Source organism: Aythya marila, assembly GCF_965140915.1.
Source record: "Aythya marila genome assembly, chromosome: 3".
Classification (NCBI taxonomy): domain Eukaryota; kingdom Metazoa; phylum Chordata; class Aves; order Anseriformes; family Anatidae; genus Aythya; species Aythya marila.
This window is the reverse complement of record NC_139044.1, coordinates 94,115,729-94,140,348: the sequence shown is the minus strand read 5'-3', so window position 1 is coordinate 94,140,348 and position 24,620 is coordinate 94,115,729. Positions and strand designations below refer to the sequence as shown.

The following is a 24,620-nucleotide window of genomic DNA, read 5'->3' as shown; positions in this document are numbered from 1 at the left end:
CTAAAACGATGAGCTTTATTAGAAGTAATGTTGTGTTTATTGATTTCAGCAGATTTTCTTCATCTGTAAGGATGCCACAAAATATAACCTTAAAAAACATTCACCACTTTGAAAAAGAGTTGGAAGATAATAAAAAGAGATCAGCAGTAACAACCTAAGATGATTTAAATTTAATTGGGTGTGGGGGGGGTAGAAAAGTAGTATTAAAATTGTTTTCTGCACTGGCTTCATCCTTAATTGGTCATTGGAATGTTTTGTTTTGGTTTGGTTTGTTTTTTCCTATCTAATTTCAAGTCAGGTGGCAGTACTCCACTTTTGCTGTGCATAATATCAGCATGTCTGCTCTGCCAACTATTCTCTCATCCCTGAAAATGTAAAATGCTTAATTAGTCCCAAGGGCCATTTTTGATCAGGGTGATAATCAGTTTCTTACGTTTGGCAAGTTCTCCCAGAAATCTGACACTTTCAGCTGAAAACTCCTGCACCTATCCAGTATCCCCTGCATGGTTGGATGGCCTTTGCACATCCTTATAAAAGCATTGGTGCTTGTTTTTGCAGAGAGCCCTGCCTTTTGGAAAACAAATATTTTCTGGAAAGAAAATGGCATCTTATAAGGAAGCCTATAAATGTACTGTAAGACACTGAAGTGTTCTGCCTTGAGGGATTTTCTTGACACAGGAGATTGCTCATATGCCCAAAAGAAACAGAATTTGTGGCATAGCCAATTTTCTGAGCTGTTTGCTGCTCTTTGAATTCTATCCCTTTTCCTTTTCCTTGCTGGATTTCATTGTTACCTGGCTTCCTCTTGTAAGTATCAGTGTGAAAATTCATTCTTCAATTTCAGAAACAAATTTATAACACTGTAGTGACATCTTTTCTTCCAGCGTTATGCAGCAAATAACTAATCCTGCAGCTGATATTAGAGCTTTAAGTAAAGGTATTTTCACATTACAGAATACTTATTTTGGGGGATCTGCCTAGTCTTGGTCTCCTTAATCAAAACCTGGGACTCTGAATTGGCTTTCTCCTTGTCCGAGCTCAGTACTTCCTTCTTCTTCAAAGTTGGCAAATGTACCCAAGGAATTAAAAATTAAGGGAAATTTAGTATACTTAAAAGCCAGAATATTTTGATATTTATGGGATCCACTCTCTGCATCAAAATATGTAGTTTATCACCAAATATCTAGTTTGACTTACAGAAATCTATATACAGAAATAACCTTATCTCTGCAAATTACTGCTTTTACCTATCGTGTATGTTGATACATGACGCAAATTTGACTCTTTTCTTCCTTCAGCAATTCAGCCTACTAAACATTAGTGTTGACAGGATTAATTGTGTTGCTAAAAGTGAATGGGCAGACTAACAAGGGTATACTTCACAAGTAACCTTTGATTTCCAGGGAATGGAAAAATAAATGTCCAGCTGATTGTCAAATCACAAATGTGGCTTTGCAAATGTCCTTAAATCTGTTGAGGATCTAGCACAAACTTCAGGTTTCAAAGTGTAATGCCTATGCAAACTTTGAAAGCAAAACTTGCTTTTTCTCACAATAATAGTTCGGTACTTCATAGAATTAAGTCTAAAATTTCAAAATTAAAGGTTTAAGACCAGTTCTGCTAGTGAAGACAAAGAGGGGTGCTCTGTTCATTCCTAAGGTTTGGTGTATCTGCATATCATCAACAGCAGTGATTGTTTTTACTAGTAGTACACAGCCAGCACTCTCATACCTGCTTGTTTTTTCAATTCATATCTCACTTCCCTTATTCCTAAGCCAAATATGGCCATTCTAGTCAGCTTTGGTTTCAGTTTGGATTACTTATTCTAGCTGTTGTTTTTTTTTTGTTTGTTTATATTTTTCTATATGCTTCCAGTATATTAGTCTTTGTAACCACAGATGCTGCAAATTAGCATTGTAGATATCTGCCATACAAAAATGTTAGAAGGATTTTTGAAGTCTGTAGTGTATATTTTAAATATTTTATGTATTTATGTATTTATGTCAGTTTACTTACTCAGGATTTATCCCATAACTTAAATGCATTCTTTAATATAATGAGCACCTATTTCTAAAAGATTTCTAAAAGAAAATGAAAGGTTAAGAAGAAATTGAGGAGATCAGAGGGAGGGGGACACAGATAATGAAACAAACCTATTTGGCAGCAGACTTTCTTCTTTGATCATTTTTACCTAGCATGCTTGATCTACATTGGCATACTTCTGTTCGGATGTAAGAGAAACAAGACAGATGAATAAATAGGGTTGCCACGTTCAGTTAATTTTGTGTATCTGAGTCAAGACCAAGCAGAAATGATGAGTCAAAATAAACTTCTGTGGTTTTCATTCTTTCCTTTCAAATGTAGATGAAAAAAATAATTTGTACTGTTAAAGAACTGTTGTTTGTGTGTTGTTGGTTGTTTTTTTTTGTTTGGTTGGTTGTGTGTTTTTTTTTGTTTGTTTGTTTGTTTGTTTTTAATTATTATTTTCCCAAAAAGTCAGTAAAAATGTGAGGTAATACACAGGACATTTGAAAGAATTCAGTTATTTCATGCTATTCAGTTCCTTTCTGACTGGTGGATTAGTAAGGAGTCTTTTTACTGCCAGGTGACATGTTATTGTAAGCCAACTCCTTTCATTTTTATTGCTTCAGGAGCTGTCTTTACCTTTCTTAATGACATTGTTATTTTATTTTTTATTCTTGGTCAGCTCCTGTTTGTATTTCTAGTGTTCAAAGTATATATTTGCCATAAACGAGTCTTCTGGTTCTAAGCAAACACATTCAAAATGCAATTCAGATGACATAGCATTTACCTCTGTGTGAGCAACATCCTTTACCAAATTTTGTGTGTAAAATAAATGTTTCAGTTCCAGAATAAGATGAGTGATTGTAACTTTACAATTATACCAATAATGTTCAAGTATGGAAAATTTAAGGATGAGTGAAACTGGTAAAGCAAGCTCACTATCAAGCCTACTCTTATACCTGTGATAGGCTTTATTTGATTTGAATTTGCACCTGAAAAGTTTCATTGGAACTTCTTGTGAAGACTCTAATGGGTAAGAATAGTATTTTTTAAAGTTGCACAGTTATTTCCACAGTTACATTCCCACTGTTATTTCCTCTATTTCAATATTACTTCATTCCAAATTACTAATGATAAGTAAATTGTGTATCATCTCCAAAATGTGATTAGCAGGACATTGCTTTTCCCAGTCAGAAATACCTGCATTATTCCCCAAGGCTGAACACCAGCAATGGCTGGTGGTCAGCACTCTCTAATCTTCCTGAACCAACCTCTCACCAGCTGAAGGAGTTTCGTCCCAGTGAGTGTGATGAGTCAGTACGGATGCTGAAGTCTTCATCAACTCCAGCTGTTCAATGTCTGCTTATTGACTCCTTCAAACTCTCAAATTATTAGTTTTAGGGAAAACTGTGAAGACAAAGAACAGCATTTAGATTAGGTTGAACAACCACCTTGTACAAAAACAGTGTTATCTGGATTTTCTATTATGCAGTCAGACTGTATAATAGAGTTGGCTCCATTTTTTTTTTCTCACTGTATTAATATCACTTCCCATTTCCTTCTGTTACACTGGCTTTCTTTTTCCCTATAACACCCACACATAATACAACAATTTTCCAGAGTTTGTGGTTTGTGATGACTGTCATATAAACAATCACCTGTCCTCTCAAGAAGAAGATGCAGTGCTCTTGAGAAGCCTTCTGGGTTAAGTGGTACCCCATGGGAAATATTAGAACTTTCTGATGCATGAATAGCATTGGTGTGTTAGCTGCACAGTGCAAACTTCAGTGAAGAGTTTCAAATGTGTGTTTATACAACACAGTAATTTTTGTCTTTTATTTTTTTCAGGTCATTGCCATAGTTATGGATATGTTTACAGATGTCGATATTTTTAGAGAAATTGTAGAAGCATCTACAAGAGGGATTGCAGTGTATCTCCTGCTTGATGAGTCAAACTTCAGTCACTTTCTGAAAATGACAGAGAAACAAGGCTGTCAAGTTCAGAGGCTCAGGGTAAGACTTCTTGTGTTCCTGTGCTTGAACATTCGCTAGTCATTCCTCTGCAACCCAAAGAAAAGACACTATTATTCAAAACCTCATTATCAAATACTGCTATATCAAATTAACTATGAAGTATAATCTGGTAAACTCTCAGCAGAACCTTCTCTACAAATGTTATTCTCTTTAGAAAAGCTTTTATCTTTTTCGTGTGCCAAAACAAGAATGTTTGATAGAATTATGTATTTTTTCCATGTTATTTATAAAATATTTTTCCATTATTATCTCCTTAGGCATAGTACAGCTTTGAAAAACTTTGCTTCCTTTTCCTTTATGTTAAATTAACCTGCAAATAAAATCATAAAGCTTATGCAAATTGTTTGGAATAATAAATGGTATACTTCATTTCATGATCTTTTTGTTAAATGTGATTACTATTAAAATGCATTAAACTAGGGTTCTGTTTTAGTTTCTGTTTAGAAAGCACTTCTTATTATGTCTGTCTACAGCACACATTATGAGTAGGCTTACTTTTATACATTACATATGTAATTTGCCCTATAAGAAAGATAATTAAGAGAGGACTGATGTTTACATTTTTCACCCAATGTCCTGCACCACCCTACTATATTAGGGAACAGAATGCTAACCATATGCTGCACTGACCTGACATAAATGCTTCATAAATACTTCTAGGTTTACTGTCATTGTAGATATCTCTGAAAATGTTCCAAGCACAGTACCAGAATTTCTCTGCAAAGCCTTAAACTCTTCTGTGGCTGAACTTCCATATAGCTCCATTTGCAGTTCCTTGTTTCTTAACTAGTAGTGCCATGTTTACTCCTGGCAAAAATATCTCAGAAGCTCTTCTTACAATTTTAAGAACCCAGTCTAAAAAATAGATGGAGGTAGAGTGTTTTTGTGAGTATAAAGAAGGCTTTTTTCTTAAAGTTTTGGAAAAACCTGTATTTTATACCAAGTTTTGCTCTGGAGTGTTGACTTAGGCCCTTGAAAGTATTACCAAACCACTTCCCATATTTATTTCTGATGTGGGGGATTTGAGCATGTGGGATTGCCCTCTACTGGCCTAATACACAAAGCTATGGGAATTTTTGAAAAGAAAATGCCACAAATATTGTGGGTCTGTAGACCCTGGTAGTAATTGCCCTCATGAAGTCAGTATTTGGCAGTACACTGGAACTTCAGACACCATTGTTTCCCAATAACTTGGGTTAACTTTGCCATAAATGCTGATAAAAACAGAGTACATTTCTTTTTAATGACATGAGTTTTATCCTGCCAATGTAAAAGAAATTAGGAGTATTTTTTTCAAGCTCTATCTTGAAAAATGTGGTAATATGCATTTTCAAACTGATTCTGTGCAATATGTATCTATAGCTGTTTCTAACTTTTGGGAGTGATTTGGAGGTTTTCATTTTACTGTTGTTTTATAGACCTACAGGCATTTACACTGTGGTTGAAAGAACTTGCGTACATACATTACAGTGGATTTGGTATGGATTTGGTATGGGTTGGAGAGTTCAGATTTGGCCTCTTTAGTGACGTTATTCTTTATGTGTTTCTGTTCTGTAACAATGGGAGAAACATTTTTACACTGAAAGGTTTGCTTGGAATGCTTCAAGGTTTATCAGAAAATGAAAAATATATGCCAAAGATCTAAACAGTAATCCTGTTGTGTGCAGGGTTTCCTGTTCAGCTTGTGGTAAAGCTCTTCAGGCTCCTCATCCAGGTGCTACTCCCAGTGACTGTTCCTCTAAGAATAAAAGCTTCCTACTCCCACAGTAATTATCCTGTGTCTTTCTTCAGGATGAAGGGAAGCCACTGGTGACTGTGAAAGAGCAGTCAATACTTTGGCAAGGTTTCTGTCTCTTTTTTTTCATTGCCTTGGTGCTTCATTGCCTTTTTGTGCTTTTGGCCCTCCTCTCCTCTTCAGTGAAAGCAAGAAGAGGACAGATGTAAGGATATATTTCTTCTTCCTCAAAATGTAGCAACAGCAGCACTGGCCTTGTTATTCTCTGGCATGATTTGGTTCAGTCTTGAGTATGGCAGACATTCTTCATCCTGTGCACTCAAGAGGAGGAGTTACTCTCAAGTCTTTATGACTTAGTCAGTATACTCACTGGCTCTTTATCTCTTCCTTTGAATCAGTAAAAAATTAAATGCTGTAATGAGAGAGACTGTATTTTCGAATTCAGATTTACAATTCAGTGGTCTTCTATATGGAAAAAAGAGGATTTATTTGTAAATAAATGTACATTAAATGTCTCATATGTAGTGCAAATCCATACCAGGGCATGTTTCCATCTTTTTTTGAAAGAGTATATACTGAAGGTATTGATAGACTATGTATTATGTGACTATGATGTGAATTCTATACGGAAGAATATGACAACTTGAATTTACTAGGAGCTTTTCCAGTATCTTTTACAACATTTCTTCTCATGGGTTGGTTTTTACTTAAAGTTCACCTTAACATCATCAGTGGAACTCAACTCAAATACGTAATTCCTTTCCTGTACTCTCCCATTTCTCTTTCCCCATTTTCAATTTAATTTATCTGTTTACTGACTGTCCTACATTTCCCCTATTAGCTAATGTATTTCTCTTTCTTTCTTTTCTCTATCTAAACTTCTATTTATTAACTTTGTCACCAGTCAGACTTGCTGTTTGGTGAGTAACTCCTTTTCATTGAAAGATGAAGAGTCAGTACAGATTATGACTTTTTTCAGGTACTTTTTCAAAAAAATAATTGCTAATTTTTTTCTAGAGATTTTTTTTTCTGCTGATGACAGATGCTGCAGCAAACAGTGAGATAGATTTGCACTGCAAAACACAGCACTGAGACGGCAATCCCCAGTATCACCAGAATGCTTAAGCTATAACTTCATTTTTGATTACAAACAGTGAACCAATGTAGAAAATGCTGTTTAATACCCAAGAAGAAAACCAAGTTCCCTGGCTGATAACACATCTTAGTGTTTTATTTGATATGAGTTGTGGCATGTGGTAGAGGCTCCGTACTCTGCAGAAACTTATTTTTACTTCTCTGGAAATTATGAAGAGTCATCTTGCTACAGGGTATATTGAAAGCAATTTGGCAGGAACTGTTTACCCCCTGATAGTCTTCTCAGTATTTATAGTTAATGGGAAATATGAGAAAATAGTACCAGTAAAGAATTGATTTTACTTTCCTTTTGTGAAGTCTACTCCCAAATACACATGCTTAAATGCACAGTAGTCATTGAACCTGCTTGGAAGTAGTGACAGAACGTAGCTGGAAAGCTGCTTTGCCTTTGCACAGCAACTACTATCTTGTAGTGAGAACAGAGGCCTAGGATAACAGATAATACTAGTAATAATGAACAATATGAGAAATGCGACTTATTTTTCTTTAAAGTTGCTAGGCTAAGTATTAGATGGACATTCATTCTCTTCTTTATGTACTTCTTGACAGCAAGTACAGGGTGAGTAACTGAATGCTGATAAAAACAGACTTTACAAATAAAAAGAGCTGAAATGAAATGTTTGAGACCAGTGTATTCACTGTTCTTATCTATCACATTGGGGATTTTTTAATGATGAAAATAAATGTTTAATCTTGAATTATACTTCCACATTTTAAATTGTGGTTATGTGGTTATCTCGGGGAAGATAGTCAGCTGCACAGTCACACATAAAAAGAGAAGTTAGAGCTTGTTTCCTGTTCATCGTTTAGCTGTCATTTAATTGGATAGCTCTGATGGCCATCCTCAATCTGCAGCTCAGACAGTGGATGTTTAAACATCAGGAATGCAAACAGTCCCTGAGTCCTACAATCAGTTCTTGGAGGAGGGAGAAAATCCCATGTTTGGCTTCACAAACCTGCTAAAATATCAAGTCCTCAATTAAATTACTCCCCATACATATCCACTAGCAGTCACTTTCAAAAACAGTTTACAGGACCAGACATACTTTCCATTTGACTTGCTACAGTTGATCTCACAAACTGTTGCGTGTCCTCTCAGGATAGCTTCCTCTCAAGGAATTCTTTCCTCTCAATTCCTTCTTAATGTGTGGATTTTTTTGTTCCAGCTGCCCAAGATTTTCTCTCAAGATTCATAAGTGAATTAATTATTGCTTTATACACCGTGATGCTGATTACTGATCATTTCTGTATTGATTAGTGACAGTTTTTTTTAGTGCTGTTAGCATGGCAGTCCTGTAGCCATGATACAACCAAGGATACAACCAAGTAGGAAGGAGAAGCCCAGCATTTCATACAAAATGGGGCTTGCGATTATGTGTGTACTAATCTTAAGTGGAACATATTGTTCTTTTATGTTCTCAAAAATAGTACGCATTTTGGGAGATTATTCAAAGGATGCATCCTTGGCAACTAATTAGAAGGTTTGAAGTAAGTGAAGAATGCCAGATGAGCTGTGGAGGAAGAGGAAGTGTTACATGAGAACAGTGAGCGTGATCTCTGGCACATGCCTTCATAATGCCATGTTCCCATCTTTAAGTGCATGACATACTGAGACGGGGAAAGATTTGGCAGGATTAAGGAAGCAGGACAGAAGTGCTGCAGGAGGAATAATACTGCAGAAGAGAAGGAAAACTGAAGATAACAGAGGAAACAGTAACTAAGATGTTTTAAAAAAACAGCAATTTAATGTGAATTGTATTTTTTTTGAGGGTTTAGAGCCTACTTGAAGTTATATTTTAACTTATGAGTACCTAAGGAAAAGTTTCTTTATACAGTACAGTAAATTGAAAACCATTAGCTTTGCCTGTGCCTACAGCATTCCAGACTCCTAAATGATATTCTGTCCAATACCCACCAGGCCTTATCTCAGTAAGATTTGATGGATTCAGCTGGCATGTCATTAGGTCAACGTTATCTGTTATAGTTATTTGAAAATGTATAAACTGAATTTCAAGTGACCATCAAATTATGACATAAATATATTATAATGTAAATATAAAGCAGACATACAAATGCAGTTAAATGATATAATTGATCTAAATACTTAATCATTGAAGTAAATGTAAAATTAATAAGTAATTCACAATCTTAATTTTTAGTAAATAAGGACTTACTATTGTGATAATCTTTAGAATAGGGCAATTTTTTTCTTCTTTTTAAGTTATTTACTATTTACGCACTACTTAACTTATGAAAAAAACAAGCTTGTTATTTAACTACTTCTTTCTGCCAAAGTAGCTGGTGGGGAAAGAATAGTTTTCTGCACTGGAATTGGCTTGTTAAAAGTTCAACAGTACTGGAAAAGCAGGAAAAATGAATTTGTTCTTTTAGATTCCAAGTTAAAAATCAAAGTAGTGAGAACCTGAAGGACTGTGCCGGTTTTACCCTGCTGGACAGCTTAGCTCCAGCACAAGTGCTCTCTCACTCCCCATCCTCAAAGGGAAAGGCGAAGAAAATATGATGGAAAGGGCTCAAGGGCTAAGATAAGGACAGGGAGATCACTCAACAATTATTGTCATGGGCAAAACAGACTCAGCATAATGAGGTTGATATAATTTATTACCTATCACTAAGAGACTAGAACATCGAGAAATAAAGGAAACTAAAAACACCTCACTTCCCACCCAACCTACCCTCTTCTACCTCCTCCCCCCAAGCACCACAGGGGAACAGGGCAATGGTGGCTGTGGTCCATCCCTGACACTTCGTCTCCGCTGTTCCTTCATGGTCACTCTCTGCCCCTGTTCCCCATGGGGTCCCTCCCACGGGATGCCGTCCTTCCCAAACTGATCCTGCAGGGGCTGCCCACAGGCAGCAGTTCTTCAGGAACTGCTCCCACATGGCTCTGTACCACAGGGTCCATCCCCGAGCAGCAAACTGCTCCAGCACAGGTCCCCCACATGTGGGTGGCAGCTCCCCCCAGACCCCCTGCTCCTTCGTGGGCTCCTCTCCACGGGCTGCAGCTCTGGCCCGGGGCCTGCTCCTGTCTGGGCTTTCCATGGGCAGAAGCTTCCTCCAGGAAGATCCACCTGCTCCACTGGGGGCTCCTCCACGGGCTGCAGCGTGGAGATCTGCTCCATGTGGGACCCATCGGCTGCAGGGGGACAGCCTGCTCCACCAGGGGCCTCTCCACAGGCCTCAGGGGAACTGCTGCTGTGTGCCTGGAGCACCTCCTGCCCTCCATCTGCACTGACCTTGGCGTCTGCAGGGCTGCTTCTCACTCCTCACTCTCCCAGTTGCTGTTGTGCAGCAGGTTTTTTGTTTGTTTGTTTGTTTGTTTGTTTGTTTTTCCCTTTCTTAAATCTGCTCTCCCAGAGGCACAAGCAACTTTGCTTATTATCTTGGCTCTGGCCAGCAGCAGGTCCCTTTGGAGCCAGCTGAAACTGACCCTTATCTAACATGGGGCAGTTGCTGGACTCTTCTCACAGAGGCCACCCCTGCAGCCCCCTGCTACCAAAATCTTGCAATGTTAACCCAATACATGGACACAATGCAAGACAGTGAAAGGTGATTGCAATTAGAGATGCAGTTAAAGAGACAAAAAATTAGCCTCCAATGTAGTAATGCAGAATGGGTTGTTATTGTTATTCTTTTTTTAACTGTTTCTGAAAATAATCTAGGTATTCATCTATATTTTCACTGAACCCAAGTACTTTTAAACTTTACAGGACTACTAGATAACACCTATGTATTGAATCAACTTGATGCAGCAAATTAAGAGATAAACTTTATGTTTCTTGCACACTTTTAAGACATTTAGGTCACAATTTTTATTATTTTTAAATGCTGTCTTTGTACATTTTCACTGAGTTGTATTTTTTGTTCAAACAGCTTGAAAAAAATGCTATGTTAAAACTCATCTAACAAATTTAAAGAACTTGAACAGCTTGAGTCAAACTATACCTTGCCAACTCAGCAGTTCTTATGTGCAAGTTTTGCTTCTTTGAATTATATGTCTTTAGATAAAAAAAAAAAAAAAATAAGCCACAAACAATAAAATATATAGGGTTTTAGAAAGGATGTGTTACTTGGAAATATTTATCATTTCATACGGATTTTGTCCTAATTTTTGGAATTTTCTGTTTGGAGAGAGTTCAGTGGACTGTAGTAGAGACTACCAGTTATAACTCCTGCAATCTGAGTTTATGCTGTACAGTCTGATCCATTCTACTTCATAAACAGATCTAATCCATTTCCTGTACCTGGACTTTACAGAGCACACTTGCTGTGATTTTCAGCCTTTCCTTGTAGCAGCAGAATTTGGGGCAGATATGAACCTTGGCAGTTAATGAATAGTCACAAGAAACGAGTTATTTCTGTATTCAGAAGTCTTATATTCCACTATTTCTGTATATACAGTTTAGGCAACAATCATATAGATTCTGTTTTCTTACTGCCAATGCTAAATTACACACTTCACTCCAACTGGAATACTTGTAAATTACCACAAATTAACATCACTAGAACACATATTTCAAGGCTAGAAACCACAGTAAATGTTGTGGTCATTCACAGATGTATTCCAAGCTCTTTTTATGTCTTGTGAAGCATTTTGTATCCAACAGTTACAGGAGGTAGATGGTGTAGGTTGGTTTGCGTTGAACATAAATTTTCTTTTTGTTATAAATAAACACCTTTCTGTAACAATTTATGATGAATGCTATTATATTTTTTTTCTGTATTCATATAAGAAATTTTTGAAATTTATTATTAGTACAGTACAAAAGGTTTGTTTACACTTGTTTTGAATTGTTCTTTTGCTAAGAGCTTAAAAAAAAAACAAGGGACACTAAAGCAAAAAAAGATAACTTAAGTCATTCAGAACTGCATGTGCAGAAAAGATACTGGCTCAGCTGAGGCAACTTCATTAACAGTTTGGGAGAAAAACTAACCACATTTTTGGGTTCCATCATGGCAAATTTCCTCAGTAGAATTTACTGAGTTTGCATGAGTAAAACAGAAAGCTTATGGATAGAGTTTGGAATTCAAGCCTAACTGCTTTGTAGGGTTTGTACTAGCTATACATGCTGTGATAGCATCTCCAGATTTAGAAATGTAATTGATCCCATGCTGGAAAGCCAATTGAGAAATCTTTGTGGTGATGGAACTGCAAGGCATTCTGGGGCCAGGTGATATCTTTTGATAGACCATCTCAGAGTGAAATATCTATGTTTGTAGATACACTACTCTTATTCAATTAAAAGAAGTGATACTGGTGCTTTAGATGTTATTTCTGACTCGCTGAGTTGCTCGGAAATCATATATAGTATATAAGATGCTAAAAAGATTTTTTTCACTATTAAATCTCTTTCTCTTGTCAAAGTCCTCTTGTGCCAGAGCCTCATTTCTGAGAGTGATGGGTATGGAAAAGGGGAAATTCATTTTTCCAAGGCCTAGGAAATTTCATCATTCTTGAAGACAAAGCAATAACTTGCCATATTGGGTCCCCAGGGGACAGGTTTGATTAGAATTTATTGTCCTGCAGAATTTACTGGTATGCAATAATGTAATTCCTACTGTACCTCTGACATTTAAAGCCCTGGATGCTAAATGTAGAATATAGTGTACCAATTAAAGTATTTCAATTATCTTTTTCAGAACATGAGGGTGCGGACAGTAAAAGGACAAGATTACTATTCTAAAACAGGAGCAAAATTCCATGGAAAAATGGAACAAAAATTTCTTCTGGTTGACTGTAAGAAAGTCATATACGGTTCTTACAGGTAAGATCAGTCACTGAGGTGCCCATAGAAAACATGTGATCTCAGAATTTTGCCTATTGCAAAATATATTTTTTCTATTTCTGAAAATTATTCCAGGAAACTCCATGGGCAAATTTGATTTATCTTTCCAGTAATCTATCAAGTTGTCATAGATACTTAATGATAGATAACATAACATGTTGCCAAATTTTGAGGTCCCCTCGTAATTTTTCATAAGTAAGAAATAAAGTATATAGCTTTTGATTTAGGCAAAGTTTTGGAGAAAAGAGATAAAAATACCAATTTGTTTAATATAGAACTATTCTTGTTTAAAAGTAACTCCAAAAAAGGCTACCAAAGTATTTCATAAGCTCTCTTGGATGGTTTATCCTTGTAGTAATCTTCTAAAGCTAAAACTGTAGACTAGCTTTATAGCATTCTGCATGGTCAAATTCAGAATTGTCAAAAATAGTCTATATTTGGTTAAGCTTTATTTTATTTTATTTTATTTTATTTTATTTTATTTTATTTTATTTTATTTTATTTTATTTTATTTATTTTCCATTTTATTTCCAGTGTATTTGCACAAAGCATAGGTCAGAAGAACTTGCATCTTTGCAGAGCTGGAAAAAATAGGTTAAAGCAGGGGCAGTTTTATCTCACACATTATTAAATATATGTGTTCTTTTCATGGTATGCTTCTCTCTCTTGGTCTACTGAATTAATTTCTGCCAGCCTAATGCTTGGGTGCCAGATCCACAGCTGCTGATTATTGTAGATTTCAACTACTTTAAGCTTTTGAAAATCTGTCTCTTTATCTCCTCTGAGAACTGAGCAGCCCCAAATTCAGATTGATGGGTATAAATGGTAGTGAGGTAAGTGACAAGTTCATAAATGAGTCAGTGTAAGAGAGTCCAGAGAGTCTGCCTGCTTTGACATCTACACACAGTGTTAGAGTCTGTGAGAATGTGATAGTTTTTCTCATTTCATTTTGAAAAATAACACTGCTTTAAGATCTAGCACAGAAGCTGGAATCATGAACTTCTGTAGAAATTAAACTTGCTTTGAAAAAGAATCTAGTGAGTTATAACAGGAAAAAGAAAGAAACAGGAAAAAAAATGTGTTATGTTTTAATTTAATTTCAGCACAGTATTATTTCCTAAAAAAAAAAAAAAAGGCAAAACAAATACAATGAAATCAGCAAATTATTTATGTGACTACAACAAACCTTCATCACATACAGAAGACAAATGCAAAGTTCAAGTTCATTGATTTCATTTCATTTTTTCACTTACTTTTCTTCACATGAAATAAGGGTCATAGGACAGATTTTTTTGTTTGGTGTAATCTACAAATTACATGGTTTCAACACCATGATATCAGGATTTTTGAAACATTCTGAATGTACTTCTTAATGTATTTTATCTCATTTTGTAGCTATAAAGTAGTTATAGCTACTTATCTTTGAGCATGTGTTCAGCCTTTATAAGTATGGTAGAAAAGAGGAAAACTTCCTTTATCAGGATACAGTACACTGCAGTTAATAGAAAAATTAATATCCAAGCTGGTGTGCATGGTAGAAAACGTAAACTGTTTAACAGTTTTGAGGTGCATCTTTTTGAGAATGTGTTTAGATTGAAGCTTATTCATACCTGTGGAAACAGTTCTGTGTATTGTTTCATACATACTTTTTTCACAACTTAACCACGCATTGTCTCTGATTTAGGAGTGGGTCTAGTTAATTCTGGATTAGTCTTTGTAGAGGTAATTTTGCACCATTAGGTATTTGATGTTGTGCACTTGTGAATACCTTTTTCCAATATCCCCTGTTTATAAGAGCAATTAAGTAGTTATAGACCCAGTCTTGCTCCCCCTGAAAGCAGAGGAAGTCTGCCACTGAGTTCAAATTGTACTAGATTAGACCTTTCAAATCCAAATGACATGAATCATGCCATAATTTATTAATTAAGAAAGTATTTGTGCCAAATCCAAGTGTGTGTGAAAACTTCTTTTTTTTTTTTTTTTTTTTCCCATCAAGAAGGTCCAGTGAAATACATTAGTTCAAAAGAACTGTTTCTAATGGTCATTTGTTCTTCTTACAGCTTTATGTGGTCTTTTGAAAAAACCAACCTCAGTATGGTTCAAGTTATCACAGGACAGCTGGTTGAATCCTTTGATGAAGAATTCAGGACACTGTATGCTCGTTCTTCTGTTCCTAGTTCATTTGCCCCAGAATTAGTGCGGGTTAACAGTCGCAGGACACTCTGGGATAATGACACGTACCAACACTCAGTGTCTTCCTTAGCTTCAGTTTCTAGCCAAAGAAACCTTTTTGGCAGGCAAGACAAGCTTCACAATTTAGATCCTGTGTATTTGAAAACTCGAGGAAGATATGCAGTGAATGAAATAGATAAATTTGGATTGAGAAATCAAGCCTATAATAAGCAACCATTTCATCCAGGTTTTAATATGCAAAATCCAATCCAGCAGTATCAACCTAGTGAAAAAAATGAGCATTGGAAGAGGCATAGTTATGCTGGGGAGAAGCCAGAAAGGACACCTTACCTATTGCTCAACAGGGCTATTAATAGAGCCAATAATCCACTGAATACTTGGAAAATGCCATCTGATAGCCTTAGTATTGTGTCTTCGTTACGAGGAGGATATGCAAATAACTGCAATCCACCCCAACAAAGTTTCGCTGATCAGTTTTCACGACCAAAGGTAAATCTTGCAGAAAGAAATTCAATTGTGAGGAGGTCTTTTAATGGGACAGATCATCAAATCCGCCATCTACAGCAAAGGATGCCGACCCTAGAACACACAACGAAATCATTCCTACGTAACTGGCGAATTAAGTCATACTTAAATGACCAATCTGACTATCCAGTGGAGTCTAATGGGTCAGCCTTGGGTGACAGATATGATAGCTATGACACAGCTGAAAATATTAAAGCTCATGCCCTGTACTCTCATTCTCGCTTACGATCGTCATTGGTGTTTCAGCCAACTTTACCCGAACAGCAGGAGGTAAGCAGCTGTGCAAGTTCTTCAAATTCAACTATAATTGGGTCAGAGGGAAGTGCAACACCTAAAGGGACATCAAATCATGCACCAAGTGTGGAAAATGGAACAGACAATACTTTAGAAGAGCTTAGCACAAATGTCCAACTTAAATCAGAGGCACCAAAAAACCACAGAATTCATACTGCAGACAACAGAAAACCTATGGTAAATTCACATGCAGCAGGGGACCCACCTATCTACTTATACGCAACCCTCTGTGCCGACAAACATGCAGAAAATCTGAAGAACGTTCAAAATGAAAATATACTTAAAAGGAGAAGCTTTCCCATGTTTAATTCAAAGTCCATATTAGACCCTGGTGCAGACAAGCATGCATCCAGTTATGTTTACAGCACATTGAACAGGCATAGGCTTAAGCAGCCAGTTAGTCCAAAACTTCCAGAAGACACTCTGAAGAGCTCTAAAAGTTTGCATAGTGTGACCAACCATTTGCCACAGGAGGAAAAGAACCTCAAAGGAGAGCTGAAGAGCCCAACTGCTACCAAGGCAATCTCTATGGCTGTTCTTGCTGAAGCGAGCAAAGAGGAGTCTAGTAGGGATTGCACATCAAAGAAAGAAAGTAAGAACTCCCCAAGTTTTCTAAAGAAAGGATCTCAGAAACTGCGGTCACTTCTTAATCTCACACCAGACAAGAAGGAAATCTTGTCAAAAAACAAAGGTCCTGCCTTTTATAGAATGTGTAGTAGTTCTGACACTTTGGTTTCTGAAGAAGAGAATCAAAAACCAAAGATCTCTGAAAATAAGACAGATTCTTCCCCAAGAAGAAAGAGAAACACATCAAATTCCCAAGGTAGCTTGAACAGAAGTAAAGAAGATGTTGCTGCAAGCCCATCAAAGTCTCCAAAGTCTCCTAAATCACCAAAGCCTCAAAAACCTCCATCTGATGAAAGCAATAAAAAGTGTCCTGTCTTGTGCCCCCTTGAAAGTAAGTTCATAGAAACTGCAGGAGATGCATCTACCCCAAGATTTAATACAGAACAGATTCAATATCAAGATGTAAAGGAAACTACCACAAATACTACCCCTGAAAGTCCTGCTGTTTGTGCTCTACAAAGAGCAAGTTCAATGACACCACCACAACTGGCAAGCTCAAAACATCAAGAGGAGCTAAGATCTCGTTTGAGTGAAAGGCGTGTTTATAGTCGCTTTGAGCCATTCTGTAAGATGGAAAATCCTAGTCAACTTGTAGGAAATTTACCAAATAGTTCACATCTTCCAGATATCAAAAGCAAGACCTTAGGAAATAACTATGGCAGGAGTAATCACCTGGTCAGCTACAACTCAACTGCTTATCATCCACTGCAGCCTAATGAAAATAAACTGAGGGGATTTATGCAAAAGTTTGGGAACTTCCTACACAAAAACAAATAAAACTGCTGTTGATTATGTTGAAATACAGCAAGAGTAGCAAAGCTGTACGTTCTTAACCGGATAAGACTGACAAGCAACTTTTGTAGAGCTTACTTGGGTTTCTTCAGGGTTTAGGACATTTGAATGAATGTACATACTTTTACATAATTATTCTAGAATTATTATGCTTAAGTCTACAGAAATTCTGTGTCCAGAAGATATCTCAAGAAAGTTGTTTATAGTGTTTATATTGTAAGATTACTTTTATACATTTTCCTTTTGAAGAAAGTATGTGCTGGTAAAAAAAGATGGAGAGTGTTTTTAAACTTCAAATAATACTTTTTCTTAAGATTTGCCCTTTAAAAATAAGATAGCACTAGGAATAGTGGCTTGCATCTTTTCAGTGTTTATATACTTTTTCAAATGTTAAACACAAATGTTAATGCATTGCATGTTACTTAACTTCAAACTCATTTTGAAACCCTCTTTTAGATTCCATCTTGGTAATAATTTACCCCTTAGCATTTATTGAAATGTTTAGGCAGCAGATGGATATTACTTTATTGAATTTTCCATGTAATATGATATTATTCTGAAGTATTTGGCATACAAATCTTAAAGTGACCTTAATCCCATCTTTCTCAGACTTTTTTACATGGCTAAAGTAATGTGAACGTAGGATGAAAGCAAAATATATATATATTTATAAAACAAAGTGCCTTGAAAAGAACTTAACTGGTTTAAATTTCAATGGATTAATTACATTTGTATAACATGCCAGTATTCTGTAACGTAGTCTAAAAATATTTTTTGTTAGATTTTTCTGTTTGGTGTTTCCAAAAAAAGAAAAAAAATGTGGACTTACATTTCCCAGGTAAGTTTTTGAGTTTCACATGTAACAGTATGTTTTAGGTGTTGGCAGATTATGTGCAACTCTAGCTTTAATAACCGTTTTTTTTTTTGTTTTTTTTTTTTGTAATAAGGTTGTAAGTGCTTTAGACTAGGCATATGATGAAGATTGTAAGCTCAGTACTGCAATGCTTAAATTTTCCATGCCCTGTTGCCTTACGTCAGAATGAATGTTACAAGGCCAGGAGCAATTAGGCATCTAAAAATGAGGTTGATGAAAATCACCACATAAATCACTACCTCTCCTAAGCCAAAAAAGTATCAGTGAAGAGCAATAGCAGCACTTGTTTAAACTTAGTGAAGGTGCTTAGGCACCTAACTACAATTTAAGGGGACATATCTGTGTTCATCCAGGTCTTTCAGTCATAAGAATTTTCTTGATATTAAGCGCCTACACCAGATTTAGGGCTTACAGAAACCACAGAGAAGGTGATGTGTTTGGGCAGCACCATGGCATCCACTTCTCATTTGCAACCTGTAGCCAGAGCATTCAGCTGGCTCCCAGCCCTCCTTGATGTGGACTCTATCTCTTAGCAGAGTCCCTTAATGCTCATAGCCATTTAGCTGTGAGATGCTCTGGGACAGTCTTATTCCACTTAAACTCAGTAAGGCTGTTCCACCACACATCAAATAATTACATATTCAGAAGGCTGGAGACAAACAGGTAGACATTTCTCTGATGAGGACACTCAGCACATTAGAAAAGCATATTCACATCCTTTCCTTGGTAGCACTGCTGCCCATCTCAGGATATGTTTTAGGCTTGCTTTGAGAACAACTACTAAAAATAAGCTCCACAAGTAAGATCTTGAAAAATACTTTTTTTTTTTTTTTTTTTTAAAAAAAAAAAGTGATGGTAGTTTATACCTGCAGCAGGCACCAGACAGCTCACCACTTTTGGGATTTAGGTAGTATTGTAAATTTTCAACAATAGAAATTCAGAAATCTGGGTGCTGAAAGCATATATATCTTATACAGGGTCTTCATGTTTCTGAGGCGTCTTTTAGGAGACCACTTCACTCTTAGATCTGAAATGTCATGCAGCGTTCTATGGTGGAGTCCCACTGTGAAGGTCTTGGCTCTGTTCTTTAAAAAGAGACACCGGAAAGGCATTTCATTCACCAGCTCAATCAAGTTCATGCTCATCACTGAAAATCCTTGCTGGCTCTCATGAACTCACCGCGGCTGTTGGCAGTGATTTCAGTGAAGCAGTGCAAGCTTTTCATTCAAACTGTTTCTCAGGCAGCCTTATTAGGTTGATGCATTATAGCAATTATTTCACCATGGGGATAGTATTTATTTTTAAGGGTGATTAGATCTGGTGTCTCAATCCTATGCTGAAAGTTTCACTCTCCTCTTTACCCCTGATCATGGAAAACATTTTATGAACTTCTTAATGAACGTTGGTCACTTCGTTCACTCCATGCTAAAATGCCATAGCAGGTATTTTTCCTAAATGGCCATTCACACTGAAATATTCTGTCCTGCCAGAGGAAGCAATTTCAGACTCTGATCCCAAGGCAAATGATGTCTCCTTAGTATTCCAGGCATATTATCAGTACAGGCACAACATAATTCCACAGCTACCCAGCAAACAGCAATGCAGCAGTGCACAGCAAGTCCTAACACCTTTTAGCAGGGCAGACAGTTTTTCAGGATGGTGCCTGAATTAACTGTACAGCAAATGAACTTAAATGAGATGCAGGAGGTGCTAAAAACGGTGGAGGTAGGTTTGGGGAGGATATTTAATTTTTCCTTTTACTCTTATGAGCTCTGACATACACTTGTAGGCAACACTAGATTTGGGAAGAAAATGAGGGAGGGAGGACAACGGCCTTCTGGCAACTTTTGAAGTTATAGTTCTTTGCATTTTGTAGTAAAATTGGGGAAATGTATCTGATACACTTGGGAAATTTTTTACTCTATTTTCCAGAGTGGGTTGCTAATTATAGAGTCCTGAGAAGACAGATATTTTAATTTACCAAGTCACTTATTTAGATAGATAGCTATATTTTGTATTTATGCACAGAAGATTAAGAGCCTTCAGTGAAGATCCTGCTCATACACTTAATAATGCAATAAATTAAATGTAGTAGAATTTGCTTTTTCATTTTCAGATATCCCCTCAGAGAACCTGCATGAGAATGTGTCTGCATTAAGTTCTGATCAAAGATCATATGATCTGAATGAAAAAGACTGCCACTGACCTCAGTGGCAGTTGGATCAGACACTTAATGCACTGACACCACTATTTTAGAAGTGTTACAAGGCTGAAGGCTGCTTGGGGAGGATGTGGCTTGGACACCATGGGAACAGCAGCCCAATGCCCTGCCAGCAGCTACTGCTTTAGAGATGGGGGAGCGCACTGGGGAGCTCCAAGGGCGGCTGGTGCAAGGATCGGCTGTTACTTTGTTCCCTCCAGAATTGTGCATTACAGGTGGGAAAACGGTGCTCGCCCATTCGTGTCTGATTTGCCTCCTGGTTGTGTGGGAACCCAGCTGTTTCAAAAATAGAAAGGAAAAGTGTGGAAAAAAATGTACATGCTCTTTGCATCTGCAAAGAAAAGGGATATGTGTGTGTTTGGAACAGAGGATATATTTTTGATCTTCCTTTTCCCAAAGCTTGTTGTGATGTTTCTGCTTTTGCCAAGGAGATGCACTTTGTTCAATGTGTCCTAAATGTGTTCTGCACGTTGCAAGTTTGTTACACCCCGCACACACCCAATGCACTCCCAGTTTTGTAAGGCTATGAAGTAATAGTTATTACCGTGCATGACAGTCATTTGGACAAATGGCTTGGGAGTTGTGAAATGTTGTGTCATTTCCACATTAAATAAAACTCCATTAGCACCCTAATAGATTCAGGTGATCAGAGCTATGCAGTTCTGAATGTGGCTCTCAGGAGCACGCAGCATTGGGCAATGCAGCCAGGAGATACAGACCCCGCATACGGTGCACATACAATTAATGTCATAAATAAACCACCCCGATATGTGCTCATAGTATCCAGTGAATTAATTGCTTCATTTCTTCAACCTTGTAATAAACAGTTTTTACTGCCTCTTGGATTGCAAAATGATAGTTATTTTATTAATGAGCTTATGCAGCACTCTTTATTCATGCTAAGAAATATGAACTGCTTGTAAAGAAAGGTTAAAAAATAAGACAAATTAAATTTCCAGCTGTCTAACACATGAGGGTAGTATTATTTGTCACAAACCTTGAGAGAACAAAAGCTTATCAGGCAATAGATGTTTGTGCATTGATAGGCGCAGGAGCAATACCATTCACAGAAAAAAATAAATCATTTTTTTCAACTTTCTGAAATGTGTAAGGAAATGTTGTGGTTTATAAAAAAGTCGTTAGGAAAATAAAACCAAAATCTGTGGACAGATATTGTAAAAATAAAATGTAAAATGGCTCCACTAAGGTGTATGATAAATATATCTTTTTTTTTTTTTTTTTTTTTTTCATTTGGCATAAGCTGTACAATTGACAAGTAGTTGTACAACCATGTAGCACACAGAGATCAGTAAGAACTTATTCCCCAGATCAATATTGTACTGTGCAGCACAATATTTCTAGTGACTTTTTTTTTTTTTTGAGTTTATTTTGATTTAAATTAGAGTTAGACCAACATAAATCTGAAGTATTTTGTTCGTAATTAAGAGATGTTCCTCCGATTATGTCTTCACTTGCATGAGTACGTATTCCATTAGCACCCCAGTGACAAGAGAGGAGTCTTCACTGCTCAAATGCCATTTTGCCATTTCATTCTTTCTTTTATGCAGGTGCTTACAGATATCTTAGTACCTTTCTGTAGAGTCTGAAATTTTTCATTTTCAACTCTTTACTAAGTTTCAGTTAGGTCTCCTTTTTTCACATTCGGACATGATGCCAAAGAAATATTGCATATTGACAACAGCTTTGAGAAACAATTGAAACCATTTGCTTTTGGACAGCTCAGAACTGAGCTGCTTTACTCTTAGGCAAAGCTAGTAGTTTGGATTTCTACTGAAGTGACACTGATTTGTTAAGTTTTGCTTCATCACCCTCTTATTTAGAGCAGTCCCCTCCAGGTCAGTATTTAAAAGCAATTTCCATATATTGCAATGCTTTAAAAAGCAGGCAAGTCCTGTTTCTGAAAATCCAGGAGGATTTAGGGTGCTAGATTAGCAAATCAATTATTTGTATATCTTGAGAATGTATTTGCATTTTTCTGGAAGTGAATCTAGTTTAATAAAAAAGACTGGATATCCCTCAAGAAGAAGCTGCTGGATTCAAATAAACAAATAAATGTAAATATAGCTGGGGGGAGAGGGGAATGAAAAAAAAAAAAAAAAAGAAAAAAGGAAAAAAAAAACATTTATTGTCTCTTTGAAACAGACAATTTATGACAGTCCAAGAATCATTATCCTAAAGACTAACAACCAGTAGCAATATTTTGTTTTGTTTCAGAAATGAATGCAACTTATTTGTTAGCATTCAAACACAGGCCTCTTACATGTCTGTTGTACATTGTCTGTTCTTGCCTCATTTAGCAATCAGCATGCTCAAAATGCAGACTGGTTGTCTATAGTTTCCTAAATCCCAGAAAATCCAATGAAGCATTAAACACCCACTTAACTTTAAACAAGAAGGATGGTTTAAACCCTCCTGGGATAAAAAATAACACCAGCCATACATTTTTGTTTTGTTAGATTTTGGTGTAAAAATCTCAGTGTAGTCCTAGCTGATATATTTTGAGAAACAGTTGACTATATAGTTTCATTGTTTTCTTTGTGCCATGTCTAATTTTGACCCATGATGACATTATGGCTGCATTTTGACATCATATTGGTCATGTTTCTTCCAAGTCTCACCTATGCTGGTGTGAGAGTATCATTGCTCTTGGTTTCAGGTTCTAATTTTCCTTAGTGCAGAGTCTGTGGATTCCTGGTGATCCATAAGATTTCAAAAAGTGACTTGGAAGTGAGTTCAGATTTCTGAAAAAATATGACCAGACCAAAAAAAAATTTAAAAAAAAATCCTATATTTCCACATAAAACAAAGGAAGCAAGTAGAATCAAAAGATTCATGCAAGAGAACATTCATAATATAATTTTTATCAGTTCAGACAGAGCTGGTATTTCAATGCTGTGGAACTGAAATAGGGATTCAAGTAGTAATAATAATTAGATGGTCATTGAATAAAAAAAAGCTGAGGAACACTGATCTAGAAGATGCAAAACAGTCATGAGGGGTGCTGCAAGCACACAATACCCATAACAGGTATTACTGAGTAATTTCTGAGGAGAAAAAAAGGAATTCTGTCAAGTTGATTTTAATACTGATATGTTGGTTCCAATACTGGCAGCAACCGACTCTTGGTTTTCATCTAAAATTGTTACTTGATACGTAAATCCTTTTTCTCAGATGGAATTCCTGGATTACATAGCAACTATGTAATGGATATACTGTGTATGTACAGATACAAACCAAAAAGTGTCTTGAAATAATTTATTACTTTTATTTTTTACCAAATAAAATGTTTCTTTTAAAGCTCAGCTCATAAGTGTGTTCTTGTTTTCACTCTCATATTGTTATTACCATTTTTCATTTCAAAATTTAGAACGTCTTTTTTTAAAAAAGTGGCATCAGATATGTTGAGCAAATTGTAAACAGAGGTCTCAAGGCTGCATGTGGCAGCATCTGTGTTTGCTGAGCTGCTGTACCTTGTACAGGACCCACAGTCCACCCAAACGGAGAAAGGACCAAAGCTGACATCACTTTAATGTCAAATTTGTGAAATAAAATATAAGCAATAAGCTAAAGCAAGAATTAAATAGAGTAAGGTTTAATATATTTTTTATCCCATGTTTGCTTGCCTTGTATCACTTCCTTGCTCTGATATTTGTGGTTGTTTTTTTTTTTTTGCTTCCTGGTAATCCTGTCCTACTCATGATGTCAGGTTGAGTAGTCTTTTCTGTTTCCTGCTTCCATCTCCATCTTAATTTCCTGTTTCCTATTTACATGAATCATCCTTCAGAAGTCTGTTTTCCCTACCCCTTGCCTTACTAGTACCATTGAAAAAAAAAACACTTCTATAACATTGCTTGCCAGAATTAGCTTCTAGCAACTTCTCCATGCATGAGTGCACACTACGACTGAATGGCTAATGAGAAATTGATTTTCAGTCATGAATATCTCTTTGGTTCCTTTGGAAAACAAGTAGGAAACTAACTTTCTGAACAGCTTACAGTTTGTACTTAATGGAGGAAGGAAATGAAGAGGAGGAGAGGAAGTGAAAAAAATACAAAGGTTACAAAACACTGAGGTGGTTACTCAGTGACCACTTATGAAAACATCAATGCTTAGAGTTGTGGTGATGCATATACAGGCATACATACACATACCTGTATGCATAATACTGAGGCTCCAACTTAGACAGGAACTTCTACTTATGTAGAAATAAAAGTAAAATTCATCTCATTTAATTGTGCTCAAGCCTTTTCTCAGCTCCTACCTACAAGAACTCATTGTAATTCCCACCTCTTCTATTCTTCCTGTTTCCCTTACTTACAT

The 24,620-nt window shown here is 36.5% G+C and overlaps 1 protein-coding gene across 1 annotated transcript in view; it reads left to right on the top strand.

The window, feature by feature from the left end:
* The window catches only part of FAM83B (family with sequence similarity 83 member B), a 55,822-nt gene extending 32,274 nt beyond the window's left edge, over positions 1-23,548 (top strand). Inside the window, exons 3-5 of the mRNA XM_082758059.1 lie at positions 3,874-4,038; positions 12,608-12,732; positions 14,814-23,548. Coding sequence (XP_082614185.1) covers positions 3,874-4,038; positions 12,608-12,732; positions 14,814-17,169 — 2,646 coding nt within the window. The 3' untranslated portion in view covers positions 17,170-23,548. The remainder of the gene's footprint in view (positions 1-3,873; positions 4,039-12,607; positions 12,733-14,813) is intronic.
* The last annotated feature ends 1,072 nt before the right edge of the window (positions 23,549-24,620 follow it).